Genomic DNA, 25,804 nt, shown 5'->3' with positions numbered 1-25,804 from the left:
CAAGAGTAATTTTTTAAAAAACAGGCATGCCCTGGCTGGTGTGGCTCAGTTGGTTGGAGCATCATCGTGTACACCCAAAGGTGGTGGGTCTGATTACCAATTAGGACACATACCCAGGTTGCAGGTTCCATCCCCAATAGGGGAATGTACAGAAAGCAATTGATTATTTCTCTCACATTGATGTTTGTGTCTGTCTCTCTCTCTCTCTCTCTCTCTCTCTCTCTCTCTCTCTCTCCACCCCCATACCCTCTCCCTTCCACTCTCTCTCTAAAAATGAATGGAAAAAATATTCTCACTCCTCAGGCAAGGATTAAATAATGCCTGACCAGTGTTGCTCAATGGTTGAGCACTGACCCCTGAACCAGGAGGTCGTGGATCAATTCCCAGTCAGGGCTGCAGACTCCATCTCCAGTGAGAGATGTGCAGGAAGCAGTCCATTGATGATTCTCTCTCATCATTAATGTTTCTGTCTCCCTCTCTCAGAAATCAATTAAAAAATAAAATAATCTATGCTAATAAAAGCCTAGGTGGTCGTCACACCGTCACAATCCATCACCAGGGTGGGCGGGGCTTAAAGCTGCATGCAAGGCGCAGGGGCGGGTCCCGGCAGCTGCTCTGCATGGCTTCCACCGGGGGTCCCGTGGCCCCACGCCTGCCACGGAGGCCGGACCCCCCAGCTTCAGTCTACCTTTTTGGGGCAATCCATCGAGGAGCCCTAGATGGATGGGCGGGGCCTACCTCTTTGGGGTGATCGATCGCTGGGCTCCGTTCCCGCACTGTGCGAGGGCACAGACCAGGCTGGGAGGACCCCACCCGAGTGCACGAATTTCATGCACCAGTCCACTAGTAATAATAATAAAACAATAAAATAAAAGAAAAGGCAATGTGATCAAGGATCTCTGTAAAGGGTATTCCAAAACAATGATGGGAGTGCAATTCAGCAATTACTCTGTTAGGAATTTACCCTAAGGAAATACAAAATAATATGGTTCAAAGATGCTCATTCATAACAATGTTTATGTTAATAAAAACTGTAACTTAAATAACCAAAATGGAGAATTTATTAAACAATGATCATATAGTCAAATAGTTGCGTATCTGGCAGCCATTTCAAACAGTAGGAACCCAAAGAACAATGTGGAAATGTTTCACAATGTATTGAGAGAAAAGAGCTCTCTGGAAAGGACATAATCCATTTTTGTTTAAAAAAAGAGAACATACACCTCAAATGGAGTGTATCAAATAATAGTGATTGTTTCCAGAAGGTAGGGACTAGATGATTTTTATTTTAATCTACTAGGGTCCCAGTGCATGAAGATTTGTGCACAGGGGGTGGCCCCTCAGCCTGACCTGCACCCTCTCTAATCTGGGTGCCCTCAGGGAAGTCCTCTCCAATCCGGGAGTTTCTGTCTGTCTCTGCAATCATATGAGTGAATTGTCTGAGACACTAAACCAGTTTGGTTTGTTGCTCACAGAATAATAGAGGCTTTTTTTTTCTTTGCTTCATTGGTGGAGATTTCCTGTAAGTTATTATCTTCCCTTTAATTTTTCCTAGACACTCTGATTTCACTTATGTCTCACCTTTGCTTTCCCTCCATCCCCCACCGCAACAGTAACTTGCTCCAGGCTCACTTTGCTCTAGTGTCTAGGACAGTGATGGCGAACCTATGACACACGTATCAGCACTGACACGTGTAGCCATTTCTGATGACACGCAGCCACTGAGGCGGCCGCATGCCGAGGATGAAACATTTGTTGCTCCTGAGGATGAAACATTTGCGAAATAATGTTTTTTCCTCAAAGTGACACACTATTAGAGTTATGCTCAGTTTTTTGGCGAAGTTTGACACACCAAGCTCAAAAGGTTGCCCATCACTGGTCTAGGAGATCCGTCTGCCACCAGAACTACTATTATCAGAATTCCTGGTGCTCCCAGCGCTCTTGGTTTTCCCTTCCTGCTCTGTCTCCGTCCCACGGCCTCCTGCTCTACCAAGTCCTCCAAGCTGCCAGCTCTCCCTCTCTGCTCTCCATCTGGTGGCTTGGGGAGCCAAGTTCCCCAAGGCGCTCCACTCTCCGCCGGCTCTCCCACTCTGCTCTCCGGCCAGTGTGTGTATGCAAATTAACCCGACATCTTTGTCGGGTTAATTTGCATACTCACTCCTGATTAGCTGGTGAGCATAGCGGAGGTATGGTCAATTTACATGTTTCTCTTTTATTATATAGGAGGATATTTACTTTCTATAAAATGTCTTACTTCTCTATTAAAATAAGATTAGAAATATATTTTAATTTAATCAAGTAGTTTTATCACTGACTACAGTATAGAAGCCATGATGATGCAATTATAAAACTTTCTAAGCAAAATTAATTTGAAAAATTCAAATGTAACCAAACTGAGGTATTAGTTCCCAAAGATCTTGGTAATAGCTGTGATATTATTATTTACTAGAGGCCTGATGCATGAAAGTCGTGCATGGGTAGGGTCCCTAGGCCTGGCACCGATCTATGGGGCAACCACCGCTGCTGGTCGCCTCCTGCAGGGCGATAGGGGGGGTAGGGGGGGTGGCGCCGGCCCATTCACCAGCCAGCCCTCCCCCTGCTCCCCTGCCGCTGCCTCCCTCTGCAGGGGGACTGGCAAGGCCGTTAGAAGGCCCCCCACTGGTACCCACCTTGGCTGGCCTGGGGCCTGAGGGCAGCTCCTCTGTTGAGCGTCTGCCCGCTGGCGGTCAGTGCGCATCATAGCGACCAGTCATTCCACCTTTCGGTTGATTTGCACATTGGGCTTTTATTGTATAGAAGGACAGTAAGAAATATATACAGTAGGTCCTCGGGTTACATCAGAGATCCGTTCCTACGGCGTGATGTAACGCGATTTTTGCCCTAAGTTGGAACCCACTTACATAAGCGCCTATGTCACTCACCTGGAGTACATACACAGCAGTAATGAAGTTAAACAGTAAAATAAATATAACAATTCCTGACCTTTACTTGTGGTAAATAAATAATAAACATAAAGCACATATGTACATACATCAAAATGACGGAACTTTTTTTTTTTAATGGTATGGTATTTTCTTTTTCTTTTCTTTTTTTTAAATGTATTTTATTGATTTTTACAGACAGGAAGGGAGAGGGATAGAAAGTTAGAAACATCGATGAGAGAGAAACATTAATCAGCTGCCTCCTGCACACCCCCTACTGGGGATGTGCCCTCAACCAAGGTACATGCCCCCGACTGGAATCGAACCTGGGACCCTTCAGTCCGCAGGCCGATGCTCTATCCACTGAGCCAAACCAGCCAGAGCAGAACTTTAAAAAAATAAATGGGAGATGGCGACATAACCACGAAACGACGTACTTCGAGTCAAACGTAACCCAAGGACTGCTTGTATTTGGTCTTCGCCTCTGTTCCAAACACTGATCTTCTAAAACCTTTGGAATTTCCTATATAATAACTATAAAGGTGCCTTTTTTTTTTTTTTTTCATAACCAGAGTTGTTTTAATGAGGAGACTTTTGGAAAGCCCATAGGTAATCTAAGGAAGGGGGTTGGTTATGAATGGAACCAACCATAATTAGAAGGTTAGAACTTCCACCTCACCCTCCAGACCTCTGAGCCAGAGACTGAGTTCAATCACCAATGGCTAATAATTTAATTGTACCTAATTCATGAAGCAAGCCTCCAAAACAACCCAAAAGATGAGGTTCTGAGAGCTTCCAGAATAGGGAACAAAACACAACCAGGAGGCTCCAGGAGGGTCTCCAAACTCAAGGGGGCAGTGCCTGTGCTTGGGACAGACCCTTTCAGACGTCACCCTATGGATCGATTCTGTTTCTGGAATTATATCCTTTTTATAATAAACTAGTAATCTAAATAAAATATTTAGAGTCCTGTGAGTCACTCTAGCAAATGATTCCAACCTGAGGAGGGGGCCATGACCTCCAACTTATAGCCAGACTGTCAGAGACAGAGATGACAACCCGGACATGCAATTAGCTTCTGTAGTGGGGGTGTGTGTTGTAGAACTGAGCTTTGAACCTGTGGGATCTGACACTATCTCAGAGTAGAGAGTGTCAGAATTGAGTTGACTTATAGGACACCCTAGCTGGTGGTGTCTGAGAACTGCTTGGTGTGGAAAAACTTCACACACATTTGGTAGTCAGAGATATCAGAAGTGAAGTATTCTGTATTGAGTAGAGAAGACACAGAGAAGTTTTTTTCCTCTTACATTACAGTGTACAAGGAATATCACTTTACAAAGTTTATTAATCTATTACACTTCTATTCTGATAAAGGTGTCAGATATCGGTTATGATTTGTCATTAGTGACAAAAAGCAAAAAAAGGTAACACAAAAATTCTTAGATGTCTTTTTAATAATCTGATAACTTAATAGTCCCTCATATTATGTAACATTTTCTATCTTATTTGTTAGGAGAATAATTCTTTCCTAATTAAAGGTTAAAATCACAGCAGAAAAACATAATAAAAGCATCACTATACAAATATCTAAATATTTTAAACTATAACTTACCATATAAGGAATACTCTGCTTCCTGACCTGTGTCGCTCTCACTGGAGGTTGATGTGAGGCTGGTGGTTAAAGTATTACTTAATGACTGCCCAACTGATAAAACTGTTGTTGCTGTAGCTACATTGCTGCTGCTCGTAACACTGGATGTTGACATAGTCACTGTTGATGTAGTACCAGGTGTGGTCAAATTAGGAAAACTCTGAGCACCCATAAGAGGAGAAGCTAAAGATAAAAATGAAGCAAATCAGTACAAATAGGTAGAATATTATAAATCTTAGCATAACTAGGTTGCATATGTAGAAAAAAGAATGAGGTCATGAAACATTAAATTATTAAATGGCTGAAAAGCAACTTTGGGAACCCAACTGAAATCCAACTAAAAGTTCTTATTTTTATAGCACTATTATTTTTCAAAAAAATTAGGTCTAGCTTTTTACAAAAGGTGAAATAAGCAATGGAATAATTCCCAATAATATTTTCCAAAGGAACTACTTTGACTCGTTAGTAGCTTAAATTAGAATCAAATAATTTTCAACAGTTAATAACAATTTAGGACCAGTGTGATGCTCTGATTTCAATCGACTATGATGATATTTAATAGTCATCTATTTTCTCATGCAACTGTACTTAATGATTTATCATAGAAGTGAAAAACAAGTGTGTTATTATTGTTTTATCCTTTCAGAATAAGAGGTTCTTTATCACACCTGATCTGAATTCTTTAAATATGATTCTATAGAACTTCATATTCCTGAAGTGTTAAATTTGATGGATTTGTATCTAATATGGTTAATGATCTAGTTCAAGACTGAAGCCAGAACCCACTGAACAAGAAACTCTACTTTGCATCCCTCCGAGTGGAAAAGGCATTGGTTTCCATAAGGAAAAGCTCACTTACTTGCTGTGCTCATCACATTCCTCCCCAAAGTATTAGTGTTGTTATCACTGCTGCTTCGGCTTAGATTCATGTTGTTCGTGGCATTAGTCCGTGCTATGTTTGCCACTCTCCTTACAAAACTCTCCAAGCTAGATGTTTCTCTTGAGGACAGGTTAGGTACACTTGCACTAGAGCTCATAGGGGCCCCAGCAGCCAACAAAGAACTCACTGACAGTCTGTTACTTGCTGAGGAGCTAAGGGGTCGTTGTGAAGCTGCTTCTTTATTAGTTAACTCAGACACTGAACTAACATCAGGAGAACTGACACTAACAATTCCCATGGATATTGCACTAGACTCCCCAGGAGTACGAACAGAACTATCAGGGCCTAACTTTCTTTCAGCATTTTCACTTCCCGTTTCCGCTGTTAAGGTACTGGTGCTGGCACTGGATGATGACCCTACTTCTGTTTGAGGGATGTTTTCAGCAGATGAAAGAACAACAATTGGTTCATGGACATCAGCTCCTGAAACTATACTGTGTTCCATTACAATTTCTGATCTCCGTTCCGTTTTGGTCGAACCCAAGCTGATGTCGCTGCTACTGGCCACGCTACACACAGAACTGCTGCTTCCTTTTCTACTTGAGGAGCCTGCAGCAGCAGATGTCTTGTCTGGACAGTTGTTTTTCACCAAGCTGCTCCATGATTGCGTTGTGCCTGAAACAGTGGATGAAACAGGTTTGGGTGATGCCACTGTATCAGGGTCGTACCCTGGTGCAAGCTTGAGGTCAAATTTTCCTTCTGCGCCCATACGGTAAGAGTTTGAGCCACCAGCATCCCAGGTGACATCAATCCAGCCTGGAAAGGGACAGGAGTTTGTGAGACCCAGCAGAAAGCAGATAGGAGCGTGTCAGACAGTAGCTCCACAATATGGGATCAGCTTTTCATCAGTGTTGTCTGAATTTATATAGTCATTTAAGGTCTGCCAACTAAAATTAAATTCTTCCTTTTATTTCTATTACTTCTGAACTGTTCACCTTGGTGATATTTAAAAACAATGTAAGGGTCAAGTATATGTCTACTGGGGTATCTTTTAAGGGGCAGAACTGTTAAAAATTGTTTTAAAAAGTGAATACAAATGGTAAAATAGTGCAACTACAGCAATATAGATGAAATCTAAGTAAAAGGTTTTTTAGTTGCTAAATATGATTATGTGGTCAAATGTTCTTTACAGAAAAAAATTGCTGGTTTACCATTAAATTCTGAGTTTGGGCTAAATCCTACAATTGACAGACAAAATATTCATATATCACTGTAGAAATTTTAGGTCACTAGCTCAAATAACACTAAGTTAGCATTTCGGTTGTGTTCTCAAAGTTCAGTGGTTACTTGGTTCTCTTATGATTAAGTTTAATATATCTGAATAAGCACAGAAAAATCCTAAAAACAAAAATTTTTAAGTATACTAAGCCCTTTTACTAAAACTAATAACTAAAGCTATATACTAAAGCTAATAACGTGTGAAGAACTAATGAGCAAAATGACATTTAATCTATATTTATTCGTACTTGGAAAATTATACGTATTATTTTAAAAAAAACAATTAACTTCAAAAAACAATAAAGTGCCTATTATAAAGGAAACTAATAGAAATTTTACAATCTTATTTTAGTGTTATAAACGAACTACATTTCATGGAAAAACACATAAAATGATTTATTTTTAAGTATAACAAGTCTTTATAAAGTTTAAAAGTCCTTTGGACATACACATACCCACATGCATGCATGCATGCACACACATGTATACGTAAATGTACACACACACACACACACACACACACACACACACACACGGTTAATTTATGTGTATGATGAGGTTCCAAGGGGTATAAGCAATGTTGAATTACCTGTGGGGATTTTCTCTGCATATGAGTTCTTTGAAAGGAAAACTGCCCCAAATCTATATAATCTAGTTTACATGAGATTTCAATTGCCTCAATTTATTCTTTATGCTGAAATAACCTCTGAAGAACCAACAATTAACTATCTCTTCTGCAACATGGAAAGTATAAGAAAAGTAAAGGTGCAAAAACATATCCCAACCCCAAATAAAAATAACATTTGCATTGCATTAATTGATTCAATACACTGATAATTTACTTCACAGCACTTATAAAAATGTGTAATTATATGTTTATCTGTTTCACCCAGAAGCAGGGGAACATACTTTGACCATTGTATACCTAAATTCTAACAAAGTACCTTTACAGTGTAGGCATTCATAATTGTAGAATACATAAAAATTATTATATACGTGTTGGTTGGATATCGCTATCAACACATAGATTCTTTAGGGGGGGGAAAGATTTAATTGATATAATGTAGAAAAATAATTTTAAAATGTAAACTATTCATATTAGTCTGAGAATGTGTTTAAATTCATGTTTAAGGGGGACTAAGAAAGGGCACATATGTTTTATCCATAAGTATATAGGAACACAACTCTAAACTCCTATGCCCCCAAACTAAATAAAAAGACAGAGTTAGTAATAACTAGCCATTATTAGAAATGGTTGGCTTAATATTTGAAAGCTAAGAACTCTCTGTGACATAAAGGTTTTAAGGTACAACTAACAGGAATTGTCATCCTGGTGAGCCAAAACTCTGAATCTCTACATATGTCAGATAAAAAATAAGCCTCTCTTATATGCTAAATTCTGAAATTATAAGATTCCAATTTTCCTATGCAGTTGCTTCAGTTAATTTTTCTTAATTCAGTTAAGAAAAATTAACTGCATTCACATATACCCTAATTAGCCCACATACTTAAAAGCCAAAACAAACAATTTAGGAGAAACAGAATATTAACTAAGTGGACTTAAATACCAAAAAAACAAACACATTTGAAAAATCTGAGTTGAATGGTACTATTGTCATCTCAACTATTACTGGTTTTTATGACTTTTGGCAGTTACATACATGCTCACTCACTGTTAACCTGCTATGTTAACAATGCTTTGCAATTAGGATATGACTCTAGAGAAATGCATTTCATAGTATATAATTCAAGGAATAGAATCTTAAAAGCAATAAAATCAAAGAGTTTATCTAATTAAATTAAAGCCTTTATCACAAACATGAATATATTCAGATATTAAATGTTTGTCATTCTCCTAAGCACTGTCACTTTTCCTAAGAACCCACCATTGGTTAGGCCAGTGGTCGGCAAACTCATTAGTCAACAGAGTGGCAAACCACAGCTCGCGAGCCGTATGTGGCTTGCGAGCCGCAGTTTGCCGACCACTGGGTTAGGCAAATTATCCACTAATAAATCAACCTTCTTAGTTATAAAAAGAAATTACTTATAATAGTAATTTTTTACTATTTTAAAGTTGAATCTGGGAATTAATAGCAATTTATTAAATGGGTATGGACTTCCCTAAGCCAGCAGGTGGACATCCCCCAAGGGGTCCCATACTGCAAGAGGGTGCAGGCCAGGCTGAGGGCCCCTACACACACACACACACACACACACACACACACACACACACCAGTGCATAAATTTCGTGCACCAGGCCTCTAGTATTAAGGTAAAGATCAATGAAAACTTACAAATAATTAACTTAAAAATAAAAAAGCAGAAAATGTACCTTGAGTGGATTCAACTTATACTAGCTTATTAATCACTTCGAAGTATTAGCTATAAGTTTTGAGTCAAAACGTAAGACAATTTAAAAATTTCCCTTATTTCTAAATAAATGATTTTTTCTGTTTGTTTTTATGTGAAATCAACAGACCAGTTCTTCTACATAATGCTAGGATATTTATACAATTTATAAATTATCCCAAAATAGCAAAAGAAAAATATTTTGTTATTTAAGTACTTAATTTCTACACTACAAATGCTAAGCACCTACTCACCATTATGCAGTTCTCCAGTGACGGTGCCTTCTCCCTGTGGGCTGCCATCCTGATCTCGCCATTTCCAATCAAGGCCTCTGATCACACGAGCCCCTGGAACCATGTATTTCAGAACCTGGGAGCGTACTAGACGCCTTTGTCTTCTAAGATTAGCTTCTGCTTCCTTAGCTGCTTTTCCTATAAGGTAAAAATTAGAGAAATATAAACAAAATCACTTCAGATAAATATAATTATTTAGTAAGTTAGAAAAACCCATTATCATCTCTTTACCTAGCTGATCTTCACATACTCCATTTACAGTGCCATAAAGTTCGAATCCAGACAGTGAGAGGTAGTGAGTTTGACCACTAGCATTCTTTCCCATCTGTTTAATTCTCACATGTCGCCAACCTTGTTTCTCATCCTTTGGTGGATCAAGAGGCCATGTTGCTGTTGACCTATAAATATGTTAAGGAAAAAATGGTGTAATATTTTATAACAGATGAAAATATGTTTTAACGTGCAGAAGAATTTTTACATAACAGAGAACTATAGGAAAAACAAAGTAACTTTCATACTCAGTCTACAGTTTGTTACACAAGAATAAAGAAATCAAAGGGAGAAATATAGTAATCAAGAAAATAAGTTAAATATGAAATGTTTAAATGTATACTATTAATTTGACTCATACATTAAATGATTTATGATTAATAAAATCCAAAGAAATAAGATAAAATTGAGTAAATATGCTTTTATGATGCAAAAGATTTTTTAAATTCTTGAAAAGTTTTAAATGATATATTTAAGTATTAATGTTAAAGCTTGAAAATATTATCTAGTAATCCTAGTTAAGAAGCTCTTTCCATACTACATCAAATGCAGAAAGTAATTTAACTCCATACTCTATCTACCCTTCAAAATGTGCCACAATGTACAATTAAAACTTATTAGGACTAAAATTTTAGAAATATAATACCGACTCTTTTAAAAATTTTTATTTATTGATTTGAGCAAGAGAGGGAGGGTAGGGGGAGAGGAAGGGAGAAGGACAGAAGGAAGAAAGGAGGGGGGAAGGGGGAAAGGGGAAGAGGGAGGGAGGGAGGGAGGGAGGGAGGGGGAGAGAGAGAAACACTGACTTATTGTTCTACTTATCAATGCATTCATTGGTTGATTCTTCTATGTGCCCTGACTGGGGGATCAAACCTGAAACCTTAGCATATCGGGATGATCTCTCATCAATTAAGGGATCCAGGCTGAGCCCTGAACTTCTGTCTTTAAAAATATTATATATATATATATATATTTAGGAAATGAGATACATAAAAATAATAAAAATTTAAAAGTCAGCCATCTATAATAATAAAAGGGTAATATACTAATTAGACCGGACATCCTTCTGGACGAAGCTGGGGCCAAAGCGAAGCTGCCCAGGTCCTGGGTGCCAGAGGGAAGCCGGTGCCGGCAGCCAGGGGAAGGAAGGCCTACGCTTGCATGAATTTTCGTGCATTGGGCCTCTAGTTATTCAATAAGCAGTAATTTGTTGAACATTCACAAGTACAATGTGAATATATGGAGAATTTAATAAAAAACTAATTCCATTTTTTGTTTTTTGTTAGTGTGCTATACAAACACACACATCGTAATGTATCAATTTCTTTTTAAATACATATGTTCAGTTTTCTACTAATGTTTAACTTGAAGCTTTTCACAAAGTTTTGGTGAAGTCAGCATTTCAAGGTTAATACCTAAAATTTATTATTAATAATTTACTGTTTTCAGAAAGGAAATCTTGCTTTAATATCTCACAAAGAAGAGAGCTCTAAGGATATACAATTATAAAAATAAACATGGCTCTTTACTGAGTTTTCTAATTCACAAAGACTCCTCCACTAACCCTGGTTCATTGAGACTGCAGTCATCAACATGGGTATACAAAGAGGTCCAGTTCTGTCCATCTTTGGATACCTGGAAAACCCAATTTCTCAGTGCAGACCTTCCATATCCACGAGCATGACGAAGTGTATATGCTGATGGTATCACCCAGAGACCCATATCTATGGCAAACCACGCATTCTTATCATCATTGCTATGACAATTTAAAGCTGAATTATCACGACTTAGTATGTCTTCTAAGCGGCCATAAGGTAGATTTCTTCCTTCTGATGATGTTACTACTACAAGTCCATAAGCAGCTGGATTTACCCATTCATATGCAGTTCTACACAAAAATAAGAAAATATTAGCAGTTAACACTATTAAAATATTTATTCATAGCTTTTATCACACATAAAATTATATCAATTTTTAAAATTCTACTAACAATTTAAGACAGTTTTTATTCATAAAAATTAATTTAGCCCTAGCCAGTTTTTTTGTTTGCTTTTTGTTTAAATATATTTTTATTGATTTCAGAGAGGAAGGGAAAGGGAGAGAAAGATAGAAACATCAATGATGAGAGAGAAGCATTGATTGGCTGCATCCTGCACGCCCCCTACTGGGGATCAAGCCCACAACCAGGGAATGTGCCCTTGACCAGAATGGAACCAGGAACCCTTCAGTCCACAGGCAGATAGATGCTCTATCCACAGAGCCAAACCGGCTAGGGCAGCCCTAGCAAGTTTTGCTAAGGGGTCAGGGCATCGGTCAGGGCATCAGACTGAAGGATCTCAGGTTCGATTCTGATCAGGGGCATGTACCTCAGTTGTAGGATCAATCCCCAGACCCAGTCAGGGAGTGTGTGAGAGGCAATCAATATATGTGTCTCTCACATCGATGTCTCTCTCCCCCTCCCTTCCACTCTCTCTAAAAATCAATGGAAAATATATCCAAAGGTGAGGTTAACAACAACAAAAATTAAATTATATAGTTTTAAATTTAACCTATAAGACAAAATTCCATAAACTACAGGATACTCAAATTTTATTCTGCTACCTAGAATGTTTCTTCCAGGTGAATTACACAGAATGACTTACTTGGCATTTGTCCCAATCCAGTAAATAATTCCATTTTCATCAAAATCATGCTGGTGCCGAAATATAAAATTTTGGCCTTCTCTTAATTTTCGAACAAAAATAAATGAAGATCGGTCAAAATCATACCACTGCTTTGCTACCTAAACCAAAGAAAATACAAAAGACATTTTAATAATAATATTGTAAGATACATTGCCCACTCTTTTCCTATCCCATTAATGTGAGCTATTTTACTATAGCAAATGCTAATTAAACAATATTTGAAAAACACAGAAAAACAGAAATGTGCAAAACCAAAGTAGCCCACTATTAATATCATAGAGTATTTCTTTAGTCAATTATTTCAATAGCTACAATAAAACAAAGTCTTGTTTATACGATACAAAAACACTTTTCTCTTACCTGGTTTTATACATTTTAATAGTTCCATAAAAGTACTCAAATTAATAGAAATAATTGTCAATTTGATATACCTTTATTTATTTATTTTTTAAAATATATTTTATTGATTTTTTACAGAGAGAAAGGGAGATAGTTAGAAACATCGATGAGAGAGAAACATCAATCAGCTGCCTCCTGCACACACCCTTACTAGGGATGTGCCCACAACCAAGGAACATGGCCTTGACCGGAATCGAACCTGGGACCCTTGAGTCCGCAAGCCGATGCTCTATCCACTAAGCCAAACCAGTCAGGGCTGATATACCTTTATTGATTGGCATTAAGGTTTTGTTCACTATTTTAGTATTGCAACTAACTAGAATAAACATCTTTATGAAGAAGCAATTTATAATGTATAAAGATTATTTTCTTAAATAAAGTCCTAAAAATGGAATTGTTAGATCACACTATATTACCATAACTCTGGATGCATACTTCCCAAATTACTTTTCTAAAGGGCTAGACCACAGCAGAGAATGGTTATCTCACTATGCCTTTGCAAGAACTCATCATATTTTTTTTTCTTTTCTTTTAGAACTCACCATTTTTAAGAGGTACTGTTCCAAAGATTCAACTGTAGCTAAGGGTTCCATCTTCAACATCCTGCCAGTCCTATCTATCAATGCAGTTTCACCAGGTGCACGCTCTAACCGAAACCTTAATCTTCTTGTAAGAATCTGCAGAGAAAGGATCAAAATGCTTCATGAATTACCTTGAATTTTTCTTAAAACTGTAAAAATTAGACTGTTATATGAACACAGTGATTCAAGTTTATAAACGATCAATGTTTGCTGATAAATGAAAAATCAATGTCTGTTTCTATTAAATATGTATTTTTTTAAAAAGGTCCACCGAATAAGAGATATAAGCTTTCAAGAAAAAAAATAAACTTAACTACTTAAAGTTTCTAAACAACTTCAACTATACATGGTATAAATAAAATTATAATAAAACATTTTAACAGAAGTATTACATCTCTAACTTATTACTTGTATTTTTCCAGTTAAGTCATGAAAAGTACTAATTAGCATATTCCTTTAAAACTAGAAATATATTAAATAATCTATAGCTAATAAACTTTTAAAAATACAAGATAGCTTCCAATCCATTTATTTTAATAAGCAACAAGTAGGAGACTAGCAATTTGAGGTAGCTTCATTTCTGTATAAATCTATAAACACAATTAAATATTTATATGTGCATTTGGATAGCATTTTAGAGTGCAAAATTACCAGAGGGCATATTTCTAACCTTCCTGTCTTTGTATCTTGCACTATCCTGAAATGAGAGTGCATAATAAAAGATATTGGTGTTCCTAGGACTGTTCCAATCTTTGAAACTAGTCCCTATTTCACTCACTTATCAAAATAAAGAAATGGACCGCCCTAGCCAGTTTCGCTCAGTGGTTAGAGCATCGACCTGCAGACTGGGAGGTCCCAGGTTCGATTCTGGTCGGGGGCACGTGCTTGGGTTGTGGGCTCGATCCGCAGTGTGGGGTGTGCAGGAGGCAGCCGGTCAGTGATTCTCTCTCATCATTGATGTTTTCTCTCTCTCTCTCTCTCTCTCTCTCTCTCTCTCTCTCTCTCTCTCTCCTCTCAGAAATCAATAAAATATATATATATTTTAAAAATGGACCATAAAATCCCCTTGGCTCCTCTATATGTCTGAAAGGAAACAAAGTAGACCTCGATCTCCTGTTTAATATACATTCGATGTGAGGTGCACTAACTGCACTGTAACTTCCTGGACAAACGCTCTAGTTTGGGAGTCTAGTGGCTTCGGTAACATTATTGGGTTCCTGGGGATATGGCAAGTTTTACCTTGAGTAGGCAACTGTTTTGACAAATACAGATCCTTGGTTACTTACTAATTGCAATATTTAAAAGAAACTCCACACAATGGAATGCAGGATAGGTTGGACAAAGGCAAGATTCAAGGCCAAAGGACCTGTTAGAAAATACTAAAGTAACCCATAGGAGATATAATGAAGGTATTAACAGTAAGAATATTTGTCTGTTCATACCTGTATCACAGGTGCTAACAAAAGAATAATTAATATAATGAATGAGAATGTCAACCAAATAACATTTAGGAACAAACAGGCTTCTTACAAACACATAGATAATGACAGATTTCTGAAAGGATCAATAGAAATAGCTAAAGAAGGCCTTCTGGCTCTAACCAATAACATCCAGAAAGCAAAAAACAAAATTATGCTTAAAATATCTTCACATTTTCTTATATGTTGACATAGAGTCGAAGGGACTTAACCTATGAGTCTAAAACGAAAGGACCCTTTTTCCTGCCTTTCCACAGATGAAGTGTCTTTTTTCACTTATGATCTACCAAATATGATTACTTGTAACAAATATTTTATTGAAAATTCACAGTAATTTCATTAAACAAAATATACCTGAAATTTCAATACATTCAAGAGTCATGAAAAACAACAATCAAATGGCATTAAGGATAAAATCTTTAATAATTAAGCAGTATCGTTATTTAATACAACATGAAAGGAAATTTTTTGGTCTGTTTGTGTGTGTTTTTGAAGACTGCTCCTAAATGCATTCAGCTATAATAGCGAATGCATTTTGCATGATTACCTGGAGGTTGTATGTAGATCCTGGTGTATCATACAAATGGAGAGGTAGACGTTCAATAGATTCTAGTACAGCTATTAATTTTCGAATTAATGCAACTGCTGGTCGACTGTGAAGCAAAAATAATTGTTAAGAGTTTTTATATAATTTTATATAAAAGTTCATACAGAAACTGCAATAACCAACCCCATAGAGATCCCTACTTTCTAATGAATGCAAAGAGAAGTTTAATTTTGTACTACACTACATCTGAGTAAACAAAAATACTCTTATAACTCAATTTCCTTCCCTTAATAAAATATTGCATTTTTCTTATGAAAGTTTAATTTATTGCATTCAAACTAGATGTGTAATTATTATTTTTAAATTTACCACTTGTATTATATTTGACACATAAAAGAATATATGAAACAAAAATTTTTTAGAAATGATATTATTTGTAGGTACAATATAGAAAATAATTCGACAGTATCAAGAAACTTTAAAAATCATTGAAAACAAAGACCATTTTAAAATGATACCAAGAAAAGCATCAATAACCATTAACTCAGTAATATCACTTTAAAATTTTTATATATTTCCATTGAGGTAAGTATATACTAATATTAAAATAATTTGCAGTTAAAAATTTTAATATAGTAATGTTTAAATTATTATACATCCATAAAATGTAATATCACTCATTTAAAGTGGTATTTCAAATTATTAAAATTGAATTTAAATTATTTTAAAAAGTCACTCACATTCAAAAGTAAATAAGATAGTAAAAGGAACCTTCATCAACCCTTGACCCAGCTTCTACTATTACCTACTAATAACCAATTGATTTCTATCTATATCCCCATCCATTTCTCTCCTCCCCATATGTTTTGAAGAAAATGCCAAAGAACATATCATTTTGTCTACAAACACTTTAAGTATGTATTTCTACCAAGGAAGAATTCTGAAAAACAAACAAACAAACAAAAAAAAAAAACACACACACAAAAATCATGATCACACCTAAAAAAGTATGAACAATACTTAATACCATCAAATATTTAATCAGTGTTCAAATTGCCAGTTGTAACTTAAAAAAAGAATCTAAACTAAGTGATCATCTACATGCAGAGCAGATACGTAATTTTCCTTTTATTCCATTAAATTAAAACATGTTTAAAAATCTTTCCTCTTATTATGCATTTACAGTATAAGCTACTTTATGTTGTAAACACTGCAAATATCAAAATATTTAAATGTGGACATTTACCTTTCATCATCTTCATTTTCACTAAAGGCTGTTTTAAAAACATTTATTCTTTCTACTAGTTGACTACAATCTTGTTTCACATCTAACTCCATGCTCTAAAGAAAACAAAAATGAGAGAGTGAAAAAAAACTTTCAAGGCTGTTACTAAAATTATCAAAAACACATGCTACAAAGATGAATATTAACATTTACCAAAAAAAGTAATATAATCTAATGAAAATAATTCTCTTTCCATTAAAACTCATTTTATTATATGACTAGTAGACCATAGCTAACAAATACATATATTATTTTTCTTCTTTTTTAAACGTTATATTGGAGTAGCAATTATAATTGTGAAATCAATTTGTCTCAAAGTATAGTATACAAGATGATTTCAGATTATTTATATTTTGTATTTTAACAGTACTATTTTATTAGAAAAAATAACTGCTTTAATAAAACAATAACTTCATAGACATTACTGAGACATGTGATATATCAATATAATTTTAATAAATGGAAATTAATGCAAATGATAAAATTAATAAAGAAAATATGAGACTGAAGTTAAAGTGAATTTTTAGAGTGTATCATCACTACAATAATTAAGATCAAGTAATTTGCCCTAACTGGTTTGGCTCAGTGGATAGAATGTCGGCCTGCGGACTGAAGGATCCTAGGTGCGATTCTGGTCAAGGGAACATGCCCAGGTTGTGGGCTCAATCCCCAGTAGGAGACGTGCAGGAGACAGTCAATCAATGATTCTCTCTCATCATTGATGTTTCTATCTCTCTCTCCCTTACTTTCTGAAATTAATATGTTTAAAAAAAAGATCAAGCAATTTAAGTGGACAACAGAACTAAAATAAAGAGAAAATTTTGACTGTTCATAGTTCTGTTAGAATTTGTTACAAGTATATATGATGTTTTATCAAAATAAAGGAAAATTTTTATCACAATAAAGAAATTAAAGGTAGAAAAAACTGAAGAGAAATATAAGGTTATTAAGCAAATACTTGTCGAATATTCACATAAACATCCTAAACTATTATTTCTTACAAAATTAATTTTGTGCAAATAATTTATTTAACGAGGTCTACAGACTAACTCTATTTTTTATAAGAAAATCAGAGCATGATGTTAAATCTCAGGCTAAAGTATTTTATTCAACAAAATCTTGAACAAATTGTAATCAGGTAACGCAAAAAGCAAAATAAATAATGACTTATTACTTAATTCAACTGGCCCAAATTAATAATTCAAATTAAGGGAAAGGCTGGAGAAATTATAAATATTAACATTTATTACTCATCTTTTATTATTTGTTGGCAAAGCCAAATAAATATCGCTCTGCCAAAAGGGTAGTTACAAATGATTTTTAAAGCTATATATTTTGTTCTGTACTACTTCATAAACTTACGTTGTTTAAAACAGTAAGAAGTGCTTGCACCAAGCCACTACTGCACATTTCATATGGTGAAATGGTGTTTTCATCCTTCAAAAGCACAATTAGATTTTCTAAAGCTGTCTTCATTAAATCTCTCCATGTGTTCTCACTCTCAATACACTAAAAGAAAAAAAAATATTTTATTAAAGACAATCAAAAAATAAACGTCTTATATTTATCAGAATGTTAATTACAACGAAAATAAATTAGATAGTAAACAAGATTAAGAAGTTCAAATTAATGCAAATTCTCTCTTCCAGAGTCAGCAAACTTTTCTATAAAGGGCTGATGGCAAATACTTTAGCCTTGACAAGCTATGTGGTCTCTATCACACCTATTCAACTATACTGTTCTAGACACCAAAGCAGTCACAGAAAATACTGGGGTAGGAAAAAGTAGATTTACAGTTGTGAGTATGCAAAAACAATTTATCCTTGATTATTTATTCTTTATTGTATTACTTCTGTGTATTATAACTATACCGGTAAACCTTTTTCTGCCCATTCTGTATGTCAATAAATAAGGACGGTATGAGTAATAAACTACTTATGGACACTGATATTATATTCTCATATAATTTTTACGTATCATGAAATGTTTTCAACTAAAAATGTAAAAACCATTCTTACCTCACAAAGCCAAATAAAAATAGGTGGCAGAACAAATTTATCTCATGGGTGATAATTTGCTGATCCCTAATCAATACCTATAACATAAAGGATAAAGGGGAAAAACTAAACCAAGATCACTATATGTCATAAAATCTTAAGGCTAACATACTTGTCTATTTGTATGAAGTTCCCAAGATGACTCTAACTGAGTTGCTATGTTTCTGAGTGTTACCACTACTCCGCGAGGCATGCTTTCAACAGCTTTAAAGTGGTCGTCATATAAATCTCGAGCCATAGTTCGTACCTATCAAAATTAAATAGCAAATGTGAATTTTCACCACAATTAATAATTTTACCAAACTTTCCCATATATATATATGCAACTTTTATAATTAAGATGTTTATGTCATTATCAACTTCCAAAAAATGGTATGACTTCTATTCATATATGTCAAAAGGCTCTAAAGGTTGAAAAAGTACTCTAGTAGATTTTAGTAATGTCAAATAAAAGAACTCATAATTTTAATTTGGGTTTATTTAAACTTTGTATTCATATATCAGAAAGGAGCTTATTTCATTTTAATCCAAAACTTGTAAAAAAAATTTACTTTGCTTTTAAAAAAAATAAATGATTACACTTCTAGGAATTTATCTGAACAAACCCACAACACTAACTTGAAAAAAACATATGCACTCCTATGTTCACTGTAGCCTTATTTACAATAGACAAGATTTGGAAGCAGTCCAAGTGCTCATCAATAGATGAGTGGATAAAAAAAAAGCAGTGGTACATTCATACAATGAAATACTACTCAGCAGTAAAAAAAAAACAAACACCTTACCCTGAAGAACATTATGCTAAGTGAAATAAGCCAGTCAGAGAAAGACAAGTACCATATGATTTAACTCATGTGAAATCTAATGAATAAAATGAACTAACAAGTAAAATAGAGATAGACTCATAGAGAGCAGGCCATCAGCTGCAGCGGGCTGGAGGTTGGAGAGGTTGAGCAAACAAAGAAAAAGATGGGGGGAAAAAACTCAACACTGTGGTGATGGCTGGCAGGAGAGGAGGTGAGAAATAGAAGAGAGTGTAGGGGGATAATTGGTGCTAGAAGGAGACTTGACTTGGGGTGGTGAACACACAATACAATATGCAGATGATGTGTTGTGGAACTGTGCATCTGAAACCTGTATAATTTTGCTAACCAGTGTCACCCCCCAATAAATTCAATTATAAGGGGAAAAAAGTTAATGCTTATAATCAACCATTTAGAAAATATAGTAAACAAAAAATTAAAAATTAAGTCACCTGTAATTCCATCAACCAAAATTGTACCTTTTAACATTCTGGAGTATACTTTAGGTTATATGGTATGTGTATTTTCTATGTATATTATTAACACAAAGTACTATCTAAATAATGCTCATATATTTACACATTTCATCATGAGAAGGAATGATTATATTATTGGCTCTGGTACTAACTAGCTTTCATTTAAATGAAATTAATGTTATTTGAGAAAAACCCATCCATGTCCCAGGACTGGGTCTGTTGAAATTCATTGCATAACAGTCTTTAAAAATATATGCAACAACAAGTAATGACGAGGATGTGCAGAAAAGGGAACACTAATGCACTGTTGGTGGGAATGGAGACTGGTGTAGCCACTGGAAAACAACAAGCCCATCCAAGCTGTTTGCAGTGGCTTTACCATAGGAATGGTCTGTCCTGGCTCAGGCTTCAGACTTTCCTAAAATCTCTCAAACAGCAGCTGGCTTCAGCATGCCCCAGAGTGCATTTTTATATGGCTCAATTTTTTAAATGCTTAAAATCTACCATTGAAACCTTACCATGTCAGTATAAAAGAATTTTTTTTAAAGCAGCAAATCCCACAAATATACCTTTTGTTTTGTTTTTTCTAATTTAGATTTCAGTTTTCTGCCTCTTTTGCCAGTCCAGCCAGTCACAAATTCTGAACCTTAAAAAAAAAGGACATTTCACAAGACATTTTTTATTGCCATTTAACATACTCATTTATTCTTAATCTGCTAAACTTACATACCTACATACTTACCCAGAGAAGTTTCTGCAGTAAATGAATGTTTGGTTCCTCTATTGGATTCAAATACAAAACCAGGTAAATCTTCTTTCAATATTGTTGCTTGCTGACCATCTGAGTTATGAATAGCAATTTCTCCTTCTTTCAAACATGTTAGTGACCAATTCCCTACAGTGAGTTTAGTGGGTCCTGGTGTTGAGAGTATAGGTTGACTTGAAGTAGATGGCTTTACTTGGCCTCGAGCTCTTTGTAACTTCTCTAAGAATTCACTCCTGCTTTCTATAAAGACAAAACGAGTGTTTTAAAACCTCACTTCTTTCAAATATTCCTTTTTTTTTATAAAAACTATTCATTGGAATAACAATCTTATTTTTAAAAACTTAATTAGCAGAGTTTGGTTCTTTGGTATACCTTTACTGATTTGATAAATTGAGACTCAGGCATAAAAGCAATCACACAGCCACAATTTTTTTAAAGTTTAAGGCTTTTGGGAAAAGTTATAACTTGAGACAGCATCATACAAGTGCAATTCATCATTACGAGACAAAAGGCAGCTTTACCTAAAAGACCGGAGAGATTAAAAGTAGATACAGTACTATTCTTTCTTGTACAATAAAAAGGTATTTATGAAATGTTTTAATGATACAATTTTTCTGTTGATATTAAAGAAACTGACTATACTGTCATCAAGGATGTGCTACTTTTTTATGACAATGGCAGCAAAAATATAAGCAGAAAAACAAATGATCAAAATACAGAAACTAGCCTGGTCAGTGTGGCTCAGTGGTCGAGTGTCAACCCATTAACCAGGAGGTTGCAGTTTGATTCTGGTCAGGGCACATGCCCCAGTTGTGGGCTCAATCCCTAGTGTGGTGTGCAGGAGGCAGCCGATCAATGATTCTTTCTCATCATTGATGTTTCTATCCCTCTCTCCCTCTCCCTTGCACTCACTGAAATCAATAAAACATATATATTTTTTAAATTACAGAAACTACTAAAACATTTTAATAGAAACAAAATATTACCTGAACTATCCGATCCACCTTCAGGACTACCGCTTGAATACATAGTAGCAAGTTTTCCATCCAAGATAAATCTGAACCATCCATTACTGCCATTAGATAATTCCAAGGCCGCTGCATCACTCCATATATATAAGCAGTCTCTTCCCCTAATGATTGACCAGTCTCTCCAATGATATGGTTTACCTTGCTGTAATTCTTTGGCATCTTCCTGTGGTTCATCTTCCTAAATGTGTGAAATTTTCAAAGAACTGTGAAAAATAATTTCTATTCCAAATATTCATTAAGTATTTTTAAAACAAAACATGAATCAAATTTAAAATAAAGACATCCTGAAGAGCCCTTGCTGGTGTGGCTCAGTTGGTTGGAGCAGTATCCCATGCACTGAAAGGTTGTGGGTTTTATTCCGAGTCACGGTACATACCCAGGTTGCAGATTCCATCCCGGGTTGGGGAGCATATGGGAAGGCAGTTGATCAATGTTTCTCTCTCTCTCTCTCCCCCTCCCCCTTAAATCAGTAAAACATATCCTCGGGTGAGGATTAAAAAACAAAAGAAAAGAACAAAAAAAAATTCAGCCCGGCTGGTGTGGCTCTGTGGTGCACCAAGAGGTCATCATTTCAATTGCCTATCAGGGCACATGCCTAGGTTGTGGGCTCCAGCCCAGAACGGGGCACGCAAGAGGCAGCCAATCGATGTTTCTCTCATTAATGATTCTATCTTTCCCTTCCTCTTCTGAAAACAAATAACAACCTTTTTTTAAAATCCTGAAAATATTCAGTTGCCTGTATTCGGATTCAATTAATCCTAATATAAAAAAAACCCTGCGTCGAAATGACCAGTAACCACTGGAGGCTGACCAACCCGAAGTCAGTGCTGGCCCTGCCCCCAAGCAAGCGGTAAGGGGCAATCAGGCAGGCAGACAGAGGGGTTAGGGGTGATCAGGTAGGCAGACCAGCAGTTAGGGGTGATCAGGTAGGCAGGTAAGTGGTTAGGGGTGATCAGGGAGGCAGGCCAGCAGTTAGAGGAGATCAGATAGGCAGACGGTCCCTCGCTGGGCTGGCCCGCCCCCAAGCAAGCGGTTAGGGGCAATCAGGCAGGCAGGCAGAGGGGTTAGGGGAGATCAGGTAGGCAGGCCAGTGGTTAGGGGTGACCAAGTAGGCAGGCAAGTGGTTAGGGGAGATCAGGTAGGTAGAGGGCCCCTCGCTGGGCTGGCTCTGCCCCCCAGCAAAGAAAGAGGGAGGCCCAGGCCAGCCAAGCCATTGCACCCCAGCCTGTCGCCTGCAGAGGGAGGCCACTGGTGGCAAGGGAGGGGGGGGCAGCGCCACACAGATGGCAAGCAGTGGCAGCGGTGGGGGTGGGGCCAGCTGCCTGCAGCCCGGGGAAGGAAAGCCCCGATAGGCCCTGATCTCAGGCCAGGCCTAGGGACCCTACCCGAGAGGTCCCGGATTGTGAGAGGGTGCTGGCCGGGCTGTGGGACCTCCCAAGTGCACGAATTTTCATGCACCAGGCCTCTAGTTACCTATAATCATACAAGTCAGTCCTAAAAATGTTAAGAAATTTATATAAATAATGACCTATGTTACAACATTTCCAGGTGTACTGGTAAAGACCAATGGATTAGGTCTAGCCCAGGGGTCACAAACCTTTCGGACCTCATGGACCGGACCACCGGTTGGTGACCACTGGTCTAGCTGACATCTCTGGGCCTAATTGATTATTTTTTTTAAAAATTTAGATGTTTAGACTAGGTGAATGGTATCCAAACCTAGCAAAATCACCAGAGAAGCTCCTAAGAATAAATTGTAGGGTCACTTTTAGCCAAGTGAATAAAATATACTGAATTTTTCCTGTGATCATAAAAAATCTTTTAATTAGAGCATGCTAAAAAAACAAACAAACACACACCTTAAAATACTGTTTGCCTTGCCTGGTATCCTAAAAAACTTTTATTTTATTGATACTTAAAGATTGAGACTATTCATCATAACCATATATGAATCTGACATGTGTGTGTATCCATGTGTATATGGGAAATATACTTTTAAATTTTATACAGACTTATCCTTTTAAAAAATATTTTCTGTTTTACCCCCTAAAGTAGCTTATAACACTAAAATAAGATTGTAAAATATAGATAATTCCTGTACATATAAGTAGTTATACCCCAGGCCATCATAGATTAAGAAGGAACATGATTTGTCAATACATTGTAAGCAAAAAATAAACAAAATATATGAAAATGTTTTCCAACACAGAATAACACAGGACTGTGATTCCCCAGAAAATGGAAACAAAGTAAATTCCTTAAGTCCAGACACAATTTTCTGGCTAAGGTATTAAGAAGAGGGAACACACGGTTCAGCAGTAAGTTGAGGAAATGGAGATCTGTGTTTGAAGAGGTTAAGGCAAATAGAATATGTGAAGACTAAGTTTCAGATGAGGGAGTCAAGCAAAGCAGACCACTAGAAATCTGCAAAGTAGTCACCATTAAGTATCTACTGAGTAATAGACCACTCACATATACGGTTGAGCAAAGTAGGATTAAAAAGTGTAAGCTGAACAGTTCCCAGAGATCACAGAAGGTAATCAGATATTGGCATTCCAAACAGCCAGAGTCGAAAATCCTTGAACTAATAGCTGAAAAGTTTCTAAATGTGACAAAAACCTTAACCTCACAGATTAAAGAAAACTAAACAATCCAGAACAGAAATGACACCCACATCTGCACGTGCCTACATCCACACCAAACACAACGAAAGTATATAAAACTCAAATTGCTAAAATAACAATGACAAAATCTTTAAAGCCACAATATAAAAAGCTAAGTTATATATACACAAAGGAACTAAAATGAGAATTAAAGCAAACTTTTCAGTGGGGACTATGCACATCAGGTGACAATGGAACATCCCTTAGTGTTCTGGAAAATGATAACCCAAGAGTCCTGACACTGAAAACACTCCTCAAAATGAATGCCAAATTAAAATATTTTCAGACAAAAAAATCTGAGAGGATTTTCTGATACGCTTTTTTCTTTTCTAAATAATGTATTTTGAAGAGCAAAAGTTTAATTCTGGTGAAATACAATTTATTGATTTTTTGTTCTTTATAGTTTAACCTTTTTAAAAAAAAAGATTTTTTATTGATTTTTAGAGAGAAACATCGATGTGAGAGTAAACCATTGATCAGCTGCTTCTTGCATTCCCCTTACCAGGGCTGAGCCCGCAACCCCTGCATGTGCCAACCAGGAATCGAACTGGCAACCTTTCGGTGCAGAGGACGATACCCAACCTACTGAGCCACACTGGCCAGGGCTATAGTCTAACCTTTTAAAATGTCCTATTTAAGAAATCTTTGTCAAGCTCAAGGTTACTAAGATTTTCTTCTTTTTCCTCTAGAAGTTTTATAATTTTATTCCATACATTTTAGTCTATGATTTATTTTTGTATATGGTATATATGGCAAGGATCAAGATTTCATTTTTTGTATACATTATCCACTTGTAAATCTTTTAAAATTTTTACTGAATGTATTAGTGACATTGGTTAATAAAATTATATAGGTTTCAAGTTTACAATTCTATATCATCTATATACTATATTGTGTGTTCACCACACAAAGTCAAGTCTCCTTCCATCACCATTTATCCCACCCCCTCCTTTTACCCTTTACCCTCTTCTATCTACACCCACCCCACTTTCCTTTTTTTATTTGGGGAGTGTCTTTTTTTTGTTTTCTTAATCTATTCACCTATTTCACCCAACCCCCATTCAAGCATTTTTTTTTTAAAAAAAAGACCATCCTTTCCTGATTGAATTGCCTTAGCACTTTGGCTGAAAATCAATTGACCATATAGAGTATGTGGGTCATTAATATATCTTACACCACTACCACACTTTCTTGACTACAATGGCTTTATAATAAGACCTGAAATCTGCTGATGTATGTCCTTCAACTTTGTTACTTTTCAAGGTCACTTTGGTTATGCTAAGAACCTTGCATCGCCATGTGTTAGAATCTGCTTGTTAATTTCTACAAAAAGACTACTAATATGTGTAACCTATTATCTTGATTGAATGCAAGAATTTCAGGGGTGATGAA

The 25,804-nt window shown here is 36.1% G+C and overlaps 1 protein-coding gene across 6 annotated transcripts in view; it reads right to left on the bottom strand.

Moving 5' to 3' along the window:
• Positions 1-25,804, bottom strand: part of HECTD1 (HECT domain E3 ubiquitin protein ligase 1) — a 93,358-nt gene that overhangs the window by 22,157 nt on the left and 45,397 nt on the right. For 3 of the 6 annotated variants that reach the window (XM_079767952.1, XM_079767951.1, XM_079767953.1), the window contains exons 13-26: positions 21,705-21,927; positions 20,695-20,958; positions 20,522-20,598; positions 18,786-18,920; positions 17,979-18,125; positions 16,578-16,672; positions 15,332-15,437; positions 13,268-13,402; positions 12,285-12,424; positions 11,207-11,530; positions 9,604-9,770; positions 9,334-9,510; positions 5,432-6,268; positions 4,534-4,755 (exon numbers count right to left, since the gene is read on the bottom strand). In XM_079767952.1, the coding sequence (XP_079624078.1) occupies positions 4,534-4,755; positions 5,432-6,268; positions 9,334-9,510; positions 9,604-9,770; positions 11,207-11,530; positions 12,285-12,424; positions 13,268-13,402; positions 15,332-15,437; positions 16,578-16,672; positions 17,979-18,125; positions 18,786-18,920; positions 20,522-20,598; positions 20,695-20,958; positions 21,705-21,927 (3,049 nt within the window). The remainder of the gene's footprint in view (positions 1-4,533; positions 4,756-5,431; positions 6,269-9,333; positions 9,511-9,603; positions 9,771-11,206; positions 11,531-12,284; positions 12,425-13,267; positions 13,403-15,331; positions 15,438-16,577; positions 16,673-17,978; positions 18,126-18,785; positions 18,921-20,521; positions 20,599-20,694; positions 20,959-21,704; positions 21,928-25,804) is intronic. The other 3 variants (XM_079767955.1, XM_079767954.1, XM_079767956.1) reach the window with 2 other exon arrangements.

This window comes from Cnephaeus nilssonii, assembly GCF_951640355.1.
Source record: "Cnephaeus nilssonii genome assembly, chromosome: 4".
Lineage (NCBI taxonomy): Eukaryota > Metazoa > Chordata > Mammalia > Chiroptera > Vespertilionidae > Cnephaeus > Cnephaeus nilssonii.
This window is presented reverse-complemented; position numbering and strand designations above follow the sequence as displayed.